This window comes from Lissotriton vulgaris, chromosome 9 (assembly GCF_964263255.1).
Source record: "Lissotriton vulgaris chromosome 9, aLisVul1.2, whole genome shotgun sequence".
Taxonomy (NCBI): domain Eukaryota; kingdom Metazoa; phylum Chordata; class Amphibia; order Caudata; family Salamandridae; genus Lissotriton; species Lissotriton vulgaris.
Window position 1 is genome coordinate 1114328731 of NC_141697.1, and position 12997 is coordinate 1114341727.

General features: G+C 41.0%; 1 protein-coding gene across 2 annotated transcripts in view; it reads right to left on the reverse strand.

The window, feature by feature from the left end:
- The window catches only part of APPL1 (adaptor protein, phosphotyrosine interacting with PH domain and leucine zipper 1), a 249693-nt gene that overhangs the window by 79134 nt on the left and 157562 nt on the right, over nucleotides 1–12997 (reverse strand). For both annotated transcript variants that reach the window (XM_086939118.1, XM_086939119.1), the window contains exons 17-19: nucleotides 9006–9180; nucleotides 8881–8917; nucleotides 7631–7777 (exon numbers count right to left, since the gene is read on the reverse strand). In XM_086939118.1, coding sequence (XP_086795244.1) covers nucleotides 7631–7777; nucleotides 8881–8917; nucleotides 9006–9180 — 359 coding nt within the window. The remainder of the gene's footprint in view (nucleotides 1–7630; nucleotides 7778–8880; nucleotides 8918–9005; nucleotides 9181–12997) is intronic.

A 12997-nucleotide genomic window follows, 5' to 3' on the forward strand; every position in this document is an offset into this window, starting at 1 on the left:
GTCGTTCTTCTGAAGGTGAAGTGGACGCAGCTGTGGTCCAACCAGTGGAGTCCTGTGGCGTGGCTGAAGGCGATGTCTTTGCTGGATGAGAAGATGGCATCGAGTGTGTGTCCAGCGAGGTGGGTGGGGGTGGGCACCAGCTGCTTGAGTCCGAGGTTGGCGAGGTTGTCGAGCAGGGTGATGGTGTTGCGGTCGTTGTTGTTCTCCAGGTGGAAGTTGATGTCCCCCAGGAGGATGTAGTCAGCGGAGGGGAGGGCATGCGGGCTGACGAAGTCGGCGATGTCCTCGCTGAATTGTGTGCGAGGTCCCGGGGGTCGGTAGATCAGGGTGCCTCTGAGGGTGGTCTTCGGGTCGGTGTGGATCTGGAAGTGTAGGTGTTCGGCGGTAGTCAGGGTGTCGTCGGTGTTGGTCGTGATGTGGATGGTGTCTCTGTGGATGATGGCGATGCCTCCTCCCATCTGGTTGGCGGTGCGGTCCCTCCGGGTGATCTTGTAGCCCTCTGGGATGGCGATGTCGGGCGCTGAGGAGTCGTTCATCCAGGTTTCCGTGAGGAAGGCAACGTCAGGAGCTGTGGTGTCGAGGAGGTTCCAGAGTTCGATGGCGTGTCTGTGGACGGAGCGGGTGTTGAGCAGGATGCACTTGAGGTGGTTGCTGCTGGTGTTCGGCTTGGCGGGTGCTGGTGCGAGGCAGGTCCGGATGCAGGAGAACTTGCAGGCGTGGCAGCTGAAGGGTCCGTGGGTGCGTCTCGGGGTGGCACGGTAGCATCCCGGGATTCGGCCGGTGTTGAGCACGTTGATGGTGGCGGCGTCGTACATCCGGCGGACGGGCTGGGGTCCTCAAGGTCCAGGGGTCCTGGCACTGGGCGCGGTCTAGGCGCGGACGGGCGTAGACGGGCTTACCTTTGGCGCACCTTCGGCGCTCAATCGGTGCTCCCGCTGCGCGCGTCCGCTGCGCTGTCGCTCTGGGGGCGTCATAAGAAGGGAGCGGTGAGGGAGGGTCCGCTGGGAGGCGGGTAGCGCAGGGACCAATCGGCAGGCGGGGGGGCGGGTTCGGAGCAGCTGCGGCGGGAGAAGCTGGGGGCTCGGCTGGCGGCCCTGCGGCGGCTGGGGCGGCCCTGCGGCGGCTGGGGCGTCGGCTCGGCTTCGGTGTCTGGCAGCAGGTAAGGAGGAGCAGGCAGGGGGTGTGCACTTGGCCCATAGAAATGAATGGGAAATTATTCCTTAATTGCGATTAGCAATTTCAACGATGAACAAACAAGTGCGCCAGATTGTTAATTCAAACTGGCACATTCTTAATAGCAACCTGGAGGAAAATGAGAAAATTCCCAAACCTATCTTTGCCCATAAAAGAAATAAGAATCTTAAAGATCATATCACCCGTTCTAGATTCTTTGAGGGCACCCCGTTTGTGCAAAAAACCATCGGCTGTGCCACGCCAATTATAGGCACGTACAAATGTAACACTTGTAAAGCCTGTGATATAGCTATTGTGGGCACCAGCTACACATATCAGGGATTCACAATCCGCCCTCGTAAATTCTCCAATTGTAAAACTAAAAATGTTATTTATTTGCTGATTTGCCCTTGTGGCCTCGGATATGTGGGCGAAACAGTAAGACCCTTCTGCACTCGTCTCACAGGACACCGGTCGGCCATTCACACCACCAAAGTCAATGCCCCCTTAGTGAGCCACTGCATGGACTTTCAACATAAACCAAACGATATTCGTTGGTACATTGTTGAGAATCTGGACAACGATCTCTATAACAACACAGATGACTACCGTAAAAAACAGGAAGTGTTTTGGATCTTTACTTTGTCAGCTAATATCAAGGGTTTAAACAACGAGATTCCGTGGGAAAATGCTATCAAATGCAATACTAGATAATGAGGTCCTAAAATAAATTAGATTTTTCCTTTATCTTTTCTTCTTGTTTAGATCTCCCACTGGCCAGATTTATTAGTGAATGTATCTTCTATTAGTCCACTTCTCTAGAGCCACAAAATAAATTCTGGCCATCATAAAATAGGGGTTTTATATTCAGTAATATAATTTTAGGAACTGGTTCGGTCGGTCCCCTTTAAAATGCAGGAGGTTTAGCTACATTATTATGCTACAGCAATTTATACCCCTATTTGTGAAATCTCGATATTGATAGCACTGTTGTTCCATCTATTATCAGGACTTTAGTCATCAATCATAGAGATTGTCGACGATCGCTACATTGTCTCTTTACGTCATCTTAATGGAATCTTGGTTAGCCTTCTAGTGTTTGCACTCTATGTCCTGTTCTCATGACTCGAAGCGAAGTCACTTCCTGATCACGTGAGTCTCTCTGACGTAATTACGGTAAGTCAGTAACTACAATCGGTTTTATAAATGGCGCCTTTACCATTACTGAACGTTTATGCCGGACCGTTTCCTCAGAGGACTGTAGATGCGCATATGCCCAGTAAGTAACTCAATAGGCGTTTTATTCGCTGCTAGTCTTTAATTAGTTCAGAACAGATAATGTTTTGGTTTGATTATAGTGTACGTACCGCAGGACGTTATGTACTAGCTAACGTTAGTCAAGTATATCCGTTTTTTTTTTCTTGCAGATTATCAAAAATAAATATCTCCAGCGCCGGTGGCCCCATTATCTTGGGAACCGTAGAGGGTTTCAATTATCCTTGAATACCCCTAATTTATTACAATACAGGTAACTACAGATTTATCTTTGTGTGGGCCTTAATTCTCTAGTAAAGATATATAACACATGTTTTAATCTAGTATTATGTGGCATCTCCCCCTTTAGGTCCTCCGCAGGCCAATGCTTCCATTAAATAGCAGCCATTGAGTGGACTATATATCTTCCGTCTCCCGGTGTCTCTATAAGTAAACAATAAAACAGGTACTTATCGTCCTAGTTTACATCTTTTGGGACATAGGCTATGTATATTACTATTAGGTGATTTATCGCTAGTATGTCTGCCTTTTTATTACAGACTTACTGATACGCTGGGTTGGTTCAGCAAGTACTTCTACCTATATTCATCGTTCTATACCTTCGTATTAGGTTTTTGACCTCTATCAGGTACTAACAATATTTATGGGTGTGTACTTTACCTTGAAGTAACATAGCCTTTATTAAAATCTTTTTTGCCGGATATTTTGTCGTCATTCTTGGTAGACTTGCCTTGTGTGGCTCAGTCCACTACAATCTGGTATCACGCTGTTCTTCATCTGTTATGCAAGTTTTGTAATATTCAACCAGGAATTACCTCGGATGTTTTATATGTTAGTCATCATCTGATGTCAGGGGTAGTGTAATTTCCTTCATTTTACATCTTTCTTACATTCTCTTTTTGTCTTTCATGCGTTTATAGCAGCACATCAGTTATAGCTTGCTTTTTTCATCATTTGGGGTACAGACTCTGCGGTCTGTATGGGTAAGAATTTATATCCTCTTCCTTATCTGCCCATTTTTGAACTTTTGGCTGCACTCTTTCTGTTTATGTTAGCACCATGGTTAAACTATCTTTTAACATGATTCTCTCAGGTTCTGGTGACTTTTCTACGCACTTATCAACTTGATATTTCATGCTTGTTCTATTTCTTATTTTCGAGAATCTGCACTTATGTATAGTGAAATCACATGGTTAGCTCTAGCATGTTTTTCTTGTACCTCTCATCTTTGTACAACCTTTAGCCTCAATGTACTGTATTTTTTAATGTTTGAAATATATATTGTTTTTATTTAGAAAATCAAGTGTTCTCCTGAAGAAGGCGGTTCATCGCCGAAAAGACATAGATAATTTTTATGATTTGCATTTAGTAAGTAAAGGTGGTTATGTTATAAGATTTCTGCTACTACCTCTTTTAATTGTATGTTGTTTTCTTCAATTGTATGTTGTTTTATGTATAACAACCAAATAAATATATATATATATGTTTAATAATTTCTTTGTTTGTCAATATATTAAGGCTTTTGTTCAATTATAAGTTTATGTTAAACCTGACTTTCAACAGATTAGCGGTTGCCTAGGAAGAAGTTTTATTATATTTGTTGTTGCCCTGTCCTAGGAACTCTATGTGGAATCAGGGGGTCCCTGTTATTATAATTAAGAAATCAACGAGCCCATTTATGAAAAGACTAAAAAGGGTCTGGGCAAAGACACATCCCTGACGGACACCTCTGCTTACAGGAATGGGTATGGTGAGTTCTCCGTGTTTGCCAAAACTTATTTGCGCGTAGTTTCCTTCATGTAACCGTCTCAGGATTTGGCACAAATACACTGGGACCCCCATCTCTAGCAGGGTTGTCCACAACGTATCTCCTGGCACCAAATTGAATGCAGATTTCAGGTCCACAAATATTAGATAGAGGCTGCCACCCTTCATAAAAACGGTCTTCCAGTGTAATAATTGTAGCCTGAAAATCTGATCCAGTGTGAATTTCTTTTTTTTCTGAACCCTGCTTGGAACGGGCCAAGAATGTTATGCTCCTCCATCCAGCCCTGTAGGCAACACAAAAGAACAAGTGCAAAGATTTTTTGGCTAATGTCGATAAGGCTTATGGGCCTGTAGTTTGTGGGAAGCCACGGAGATCCCTTTTTGTAGACTGGTATGATTTCAGTCCAAATAGCGGGAATTGCCATACCTTGCAGGACGGCGTTAAATAAGATACAGAAATATGGTGCCCAGATGGTAGGTTCACTTCGGAACAAATCCCATGGTGCCTTTGCTGGTGCTATTTTGCTTAAAGCACCGGTTAACTCTTTGAGTATTATCATCGGGTATCATCTTTCTCTCTAAGGGAAGTCATGAGTGCATTGGGACATTCGGCATGTAGAGGACAACGTTCATTATCCACTGCGTCGTCCTCTATCTCTACCCTCGAGTAGAGGGACTCGAAATGGTTCTTCCACACATCTGCCCCTAGATTTGATTCTACAGCTGATTTTCCTTTGGAACTACCTGTGTTTACCATGTTGCAGAATGTCCTCATATCACGGGTGCCCAAGGAGCTTCTCAGAGTTTCCCACCCTTTTTTAGCCTCATCAATATTATTTCGATAGGCCACTCTATTGATTTTAATCAATGGTCTATCATTGGCCTTAATGGCAGAAATCAAAGCTATTTTGGCCTTTCAGCATCTTTCATTATACCAGGGATGTTGAGGTTTTCTATTGGCTCCGATTTGTTGGGTCGGAAAGAGGAAGTCAACCATAGTAGTCGTTAGTCTAGTATGGTTATGGGCAAACTTCAAAAGTTTAATTGAAGTGCCGTCAGCTGAGACAGACTGCATCGATTTCACAAGAATCAGAATAACGGTTTGATACAGGGAGACTACCTTTTCATGGGATTGACTTATGTCCGCCCATCGGACTCTCTTCCTGCAGTTGGTAAGGGCCAATCTACCATCAGCTGGCACAGTCAGACCTGTAGCACTCCTAGTGCTTGGCGTGAACAACTCTAGAATTAAGGCATTGTGGTCACTATCATGACATGGCTCGATCTTAAAGTCTTCTACCCTATGCCAAGATTTTATATCAATCAGAATACAATCTAGTATGGAGCCATGTCTATTAAAGGTTTATTTGCCTGGTGTGTCGGACTTTGTTCTACCATTGCATACCCTCAGTGAATGTTTTAATGCAAGAGATTTCATCTGGAGCACCAAAGGTGTCCAGATTCCTACTAGTGGACTAGTAGTCTCTGGGCTAGCCCAATGTTGATCTTATTCACATGGGTTATCTTTGATCATCCATCTAAGGGCTCATACTGACCGTTGAAGTCCCCTCCTAAAATCACCAGGCAACGGCCAGTATGAGACCTAAGATGGTATGATCAAAGATAACCAATTTTTCATCAGGGAAAGTAGCGAGAAAAGTCGTTAGCTCATCAAGTGTCCTGGACTCTTGACTTTGGCTAACTGGTCTTGAGTAGACATTTATTAGGGTGATTGTGATCCTTGATGGAAAGTTAAGGAGGACACACAGAATATCATTTGAGGATGTTTCTAACTGTTTAGCAGGACAGCCCAAATGTACACCCACCCAGATAAAAATCCCCCCTGAAGGCCTCCCCTTTCCCCCAATGTTGCAGCTACGCTGTGCTAAGCGTAGCCTGATTTGGGGATGTCCCCCCTTGCCCAAGTCTCTTGAAACATGCAGATCTCATGTTGTTCAATAAATCTTCCCCATTCGGGATTATCCGTCTTGGGAACTAGTCCAGCTACGTTCCAAGATAGAACTCGCAGCCTCAATGGATCCGGCCCGCTATCTATGACAGCAAGTACAGGGGAGGGTGAGTGCGGGGTCCCACCAGTACACAAATGTGACTTCTGAGTATCTCATTGGGTGGAATACGAGATTGACTGTTAGTTGTAGCCATATTACATCTATAAGTTTCGTCCCTTGCTGTCCCACAAGTTTCACACACCCGTGATGACATACCCTGGCCTATGACCTACCCTGTTTGGACAGTTTTCACCTTAGCTCTCTCTGGTGATGGTATTCCTTCAGCCCATATCTCTTGGGCTGAAGTCAATCTACTCCGTCTAGACCACCAAATCTATTTATTGTTGGAATATTAAGGAGTAGCTGCCTGGGCCGATCGCAATCTAAGTTGTTAGTTCTGATTCAAAGTTCTCTCCTCCCAACCATTCTGCCTTGTAATTTGTTGGGGGTCTCCCTGGAGGGTAAAAGTATCCCAGCAGAAGGGCCCTTATGGCCCCATCCTGTCTCCTGATTTGGGGCGATGATGGTAGTGGGGCTATTCTGTACAGGTGGATACCCTCAGTTGGCACTTTGCGCCTTAAGGCGCTACTTTTATCTAGGTCTTTAAAATTGCCTAACTTCAATTCTACTGATTGAATTTTTGTTGTTGTGGTCTCAAGTAATTGATGAAATGTTATTCTTTTTTTTCTGAATTGGTATGGAATTTTTTTTGCGGTGTGTTTTCACTATATAACTGTTTGTGTACTGCATAAATACTTCACACATCGCCTCAGAGTTAACTGATTTATTTTGTGCCAAGGTACCAAAGGTTTAGGCACAGGCTTATTTAGTGACTTTTTGTGATTGACCTCGATAAGGATTGTGGCTGTTGATCAAGTAGAGTTTCACCCCCCTCAGCCAACAACCCAGTTTCTCACATCCCAATTTAATACGAAATATAATCAGCACATCCCTCAGCCAAGGTATCCTCAGTAACTCTGCCAAGAATGGCCAGTTCCAGTAATTGCTGAAGACACCCAACCTGGTCCCAGACTATCTTCATAATGCTTCACCATCCATCCATGGGCAAGCCAATTGAGAATGTCATTGACATCCAGCTTCATGATAAACACAAGAGATAATCTCTTTTACAATACTACCAATCTCGTTTCAAGTCACATTGTAACACACAGAAAGCAAGATTTCAAGTTGTCTAAAAGATCAATTTTGCTGGTGGCCTTCACAACAGCCACAAAAGATTTATCAGCAAGTGTGAGACTGGGATGTGCACAATGAAAAGAAAAAAACATCAGAGCTTCATCTACAATAGCCTATGTTCCTAGACCTTTCTCCAGAAGCAAAACCTCATCTTGATATAAAACTGCTTAAAATGTGTTTGAAGAACCATAGAATATTGAAAAAAGTACCTTTTCTCCTTCATTGTTAGATTCAAATATATAGCAGACTGATATTGGCCGACCCTCAACTCTTCCACCTGCTGTACGAAGTACGAATCCAAAAAGGCGTTTATTTTCCTGGTGTGTGGCACACAAGACTACATTTGGCAACGGGAACTGCAAATGTAAGTTTAGAGTATTAAATCACTTCTAAATAACTGTGCTACAAATGTATGTCTTTATACTGACCTTTATAGTTGAAATATAGAAAAAATAAACAATTTGTTTCTTTCAATACTGATGCATTTTTCTGCTCTCTAAATGGTGTGCTGATATCAATAAGCGATACAACACACATCTGGAATGCGCCATGCAATATCTGCCCACATGGCAGTTAAATGAGGCGATGATGTGGATATGCACGTAGCATTCGTGCTAGAGGTATGCGGCATAGACACTATAAAGATGTGCATTTTATTTAAGGAATGAACCATGTAGGTCTGGCTTCCCCATAATGCAGACTAAAGTGGTCATGCTGTAGTATTTTTGCAACTCTGCTGTCTCCATGCAGGGGTGCTGCTTATGAAAGTGTGTTCCTGCTTCATGTCTCTGGTATAGCATGGATGGATGAGAAGGCCATACAGTAAAGCGGTTTCTCAAAAATGATGGATCAATGCATTATCGGCTTGTAAAAAGGAAAGCTCATTCAAATTGAAATGTATTGCAACACAACATGCTCAATTAGTGCCCAAGGTACAAGAGCCTGCAGAAGACCAGGTAATGTCTGCAGTAGGTGTACGAGGCATGAATTTGATAAGTGACCCAGAACTACAACTAGATTTTGCACTTCTTGTTTGAAAATAGGATGGCCATCTTGTAATTTCACTAACTTATGGTCAAATTTTAAAACATTCACCAGGGTTAAAAAATATATATATATATATATTCAAAGTAACTGTGAAAGTAGAGATGTTTCCATCATTTATATGTCAAACAAAATCTATGAACAATATAACTATTTAGTCTAAATGGCGATCTGTTCTACGAATATTTGGAAAGATAAACATGAATACGTACTTTTGCTTTTTGATACATGCTAACTTAAGGAACTACTACGCTAAGATATGTTAAGACTCACACTCAAAAAACTATGATTGCCAATTAGTGGTAAAGACCCAAACAAAAGTCTTTGCAACTGGGCTAGACACAAAACGCGTTTAATAACTTCAACGATAGGTACGGTTCATCTATCAGTACGGTTTAAAGTAGTGCCCACTTACCCTCAGCCTTGTGACTTGTGTTTGGGGATCAATTAACCTGTATATTAAAAAAAAATTATCAGAGTATGCAAAGAACGTGAACAAACAGGCAAAACACAGTGAGAGAATAGTAGCATGCAACTTACTTTAGACAGTCACATGTAACAACTAAATGTGATTCTGTCATCCTGAAAATATTGTGTATGGCTCTGGCAGCTAGAATTTGGCGCATGGTTTCATAAACAATGTCGGAATTTTCTTCTGCTTTCACTTCCATTGATCCAAGAAATCTTACAACAAACAACTGGTGCAGAATAGAATCTAAAACACACAAATGAATTGCACAAATAAAACTATTTTGTAAAAGTTGTTAGAAAGATGTTGATGCATACTTTACACTAGATAGTTTGTTTCTAAAAAGTTTGCCAACCACATTCTCTGCTTATTGTAATAATAGTGTCTTATTTTTAATGCATTAAGAAACTGGAAGTGTACAGTTTCCCGCAAGACATCTATCCATCAACGCACTGTCAGGGTAGTAAGCACTGATTAAATTTGGCCTTGCTACAATGAAGTTTGAAACAGATATGAACAATGATTTACATATATCATTAAATATGTATATTTTTTTTAATGATAAGGTTTCTGAGTTCATAACAACAAATGTATTTTTGGCTCAACTGTGTCATGAAATTCAGTACAAATATGTTTTGTTTTTAGTAAATTAGCACACTCATAAAACTACTGCTGGTACCATCAACATTCTAATGACATGAAATAGTATTTTAATATTTGAACATGTGTAGGGTACAGGCAACTTAACTCACAGAGCTTCCAAGATTTCCAAGTTTTTCTCTCAATTGCCCCATAGATCATTTAAATATCTCAACAGATTCTGGAATCTATCCCCCTATTGTGAATCAAATCAAATCAGAATTCGCTTTATTCAATTCAAATATTAAATCATAAGAGTATAATACAAGAAAAACAATTAAAAAACATTATTAAAAAGACTTCAGCATCGTGCTTCATCGTCCAGTTGCTCACAATGTGGGGATGGGATATTACATTGTTTTTTCTACATCTTACAACCCCTTTCGTATATTTAGCTATACAATTGTTCCAAATTTCATTTTCTAAAAGTTGTAATTTAATAAATGCGGGACGGCATTGTCTCAGTCCTAGCTCTTTTAAAATTGGCAAAGTCCATCTTTTCCTTAACAATGTATAAAAAGTACAGAAAAACATAATGTGAATCGTGGTCTGTGGGGATATATCGTCAAATGGGCATGGGTCTAGGGGGCGTGACCAATCGTTCATGTTTGGAAATGTAACAGTGTTATGAAAATTACCTAAGCGTAAGCGTGTTAATAACATCCTGTCATAACTTCCCTTTGTATTTAAGAGATATGGTTATATCCCTTGTTTTTTCAGTAGCAACTGGTTCTCTCTAACAGTCGGTTTGTCATTATTAAGCGAGAATCTCAAATTCTCTAAAATGTTCATGCAGATGGTCTTTAGTTCTTGCCTTTGGATGGTAGAGATGCTAACAGGGTTGTAGAAGTATTCAGGGTGTCCCAAGGTGGCCACGAAATGCTTGACATAGTTAAGCCATGGGATACTTGAAACACGCTGTAGTCTCAGGCAATCTTCAATCACGTCCCTTTTAAGACCTGTGGCCACGCTTGACCAGATTTTGCGCCACAATAGGACCGGCTGCATTTTTATCAGGTCGGTCAGATATGGCATTCCCAACTAGGCATGGACAATGCACGTAGCCGTGCTGTTTGTGGTAGCTAAAAGATATCTAAAAAATCTATTCTCAATTGTCTGCAATGAATCAACATTTACATGTCTCCATATACCGGCTCCATACACGGCAGTTGAAATGCATCTAGCTTTATAAATTATGAGCAATTCGGCAATGGGATGCTTACTTAGCTTTCTGGCAAAATTTGTCAGAGCTCCTATGGCTTTGACGAATTGCAACTTTCTTGCTCTAATGGCGTATGCCCATGCCCCTCCTTTATCGAAAACAACAACAAGGTTTGAAAAATGGCTAACAAATTCCAGTGTCTTGTTGTCAATAGCAATGTTGCGACACTTAACACTCGGCTTACTACATTTCATGACATACGCTTTTGGTATATTGACATTAAGTTCTAAGCTAGACCTGTATGTTACAAAGTTTGTGACACTTTTTTGCAATCCAATTTGCATGCAGGATAAAAGAACAGCGTCATCCGCATATAGTAAAGCTCCTATAGGTCATTTACCAATGCAGGGTAGATCCCGGCATTCCCTGGATAGTGTAACACCAAAGCCATTTATATACAAGTTGAAAAGGAAGGGGGCTAGTACACAACCATGCCTGAGCCACTTCTGAACAGGGAAGTTTGGGCTACATTCTCCTGCACTGCCTTATCGGATGCTTGCCTATTGTGAATGAATTTTCTCACATTTCATTTCATTTAGTTTCCTATCAGATGTCCAGTTAATTACAAACTTTGCATTCCTTTATCGCTCAATTATCCCACTCAGTTTCGTAAGCTCTACACTCACCATTGATCTGGCAAACTGCTTTTAATCAGCATTTAACGATATATTCATCTTGAATCTCCTTTACTTTACTGCAATCCTGTGTCAAATGTCCTTCCTTCATGTTTTCTGCTCCACCTGCATGTCTATTGCCTCACTAATGTCAACTGCCCGTCGCATAGTCTACACCAAATTCATTTTAGAATTAGTGGAAGATAAAGCTCAGCTTTAGTTTCAATCACCTTCCTCTAACTGCAGTTTTGACTCATTATTTAAGTTTGTTATGCTAGATTATAAAAAAAATACTATAATCAATTGAACACCCTAGTGTACACCTTACAGCCATAATCCAATATTTCATTTACTGTAAATTTAGTTTAAAAGTTACTGATACAATAGCCTCCCTCTGTCTGGTACATCTTTTGATATCTTGCTCTAAATATAACGGTCTCTAATTGTTTTAATTAACCAAACACAGTGTTAAAATTACTAAATTGTCCTTCTTGACAATGGACCAGTTTTAACTTCCCAACACATCCCTTGTGAAATACCCTGTTTCTCTTGAAAGCTCGCACACAAAAACCTTAATTCCATGCAAAACCAAAAACATAATTCCTTTTTTAAATTTTTTTATTGAGAGTTCATAAACACAGAATAAAAATTACATGGCACGTCCACAGCAGGATTAATAGAGTGCGAGGTAGAGTATGTATACAAAACAGAAAAGAAATCAAAAACCAATAACAACTTACACTGACTTCATTTAAATATAAAAACATATTCAAATTTCGACAGTTTAAAAGCTACTCATAAAGTGCAATGTGCATAGTGCATTTATCTTATCGATCCAGCAGAGTAACAAAAGAGGAAGTGGTATAAATCAATATTCAACAAAGGCAGTCTAGCATTCGAACACACTCCAATACTTATCATAATTCCTGAGAGCCCCTGATCTCAGTGCATATTTTCTTTCCCTTCCCTGAATCCTTAGTAATTTTGCCTTCCACACTTGTAGGGTTGGTACTACCTCTGATTTCCAGCACTGCAAGATAAGCGATTTAGCTATCAGTGATGCTATAAACAGGAACTCATCATGGGGAGTGGGGCTCGGGAACAGCCTGGGACAGAGGTAAATTCATCAAATAAAATATTGGCTTTGGTCGTGGTACTGAGGGATTTTTCTACTTCCTTCCAAAATTCCTGTATTTTAGGGCACTCCCAGACAATGTGTTTCCAAGTCCCCTTTTCTTCACAACGGAAACACTTATTGTCTACTTGGGGATATATACTGTGTAGGAACGAGGGAGTTCTGTAAATTAACCATTTGCTAAAAAATTGCATACGTTTGAAATTAGCACCACGGAAGATAGATTTGTTGAATTTATAAATTTTATCCCACGTTAATTTATGAATTTCGATGTCTTCCCTCTTTTTCCACCTTTCTCTAACCTTATTATAAAATTCAATTGAATTGTCTTCTTTTAGTGTTTTAACCCAAATGCTGATCTTCTTTTGCGTTGGATTATTTAATGCTATCGATATATCGCTTTTGTGGAATAGATTACATATATCTAGCTCTCTAAACTCCGCGTGGAGCATA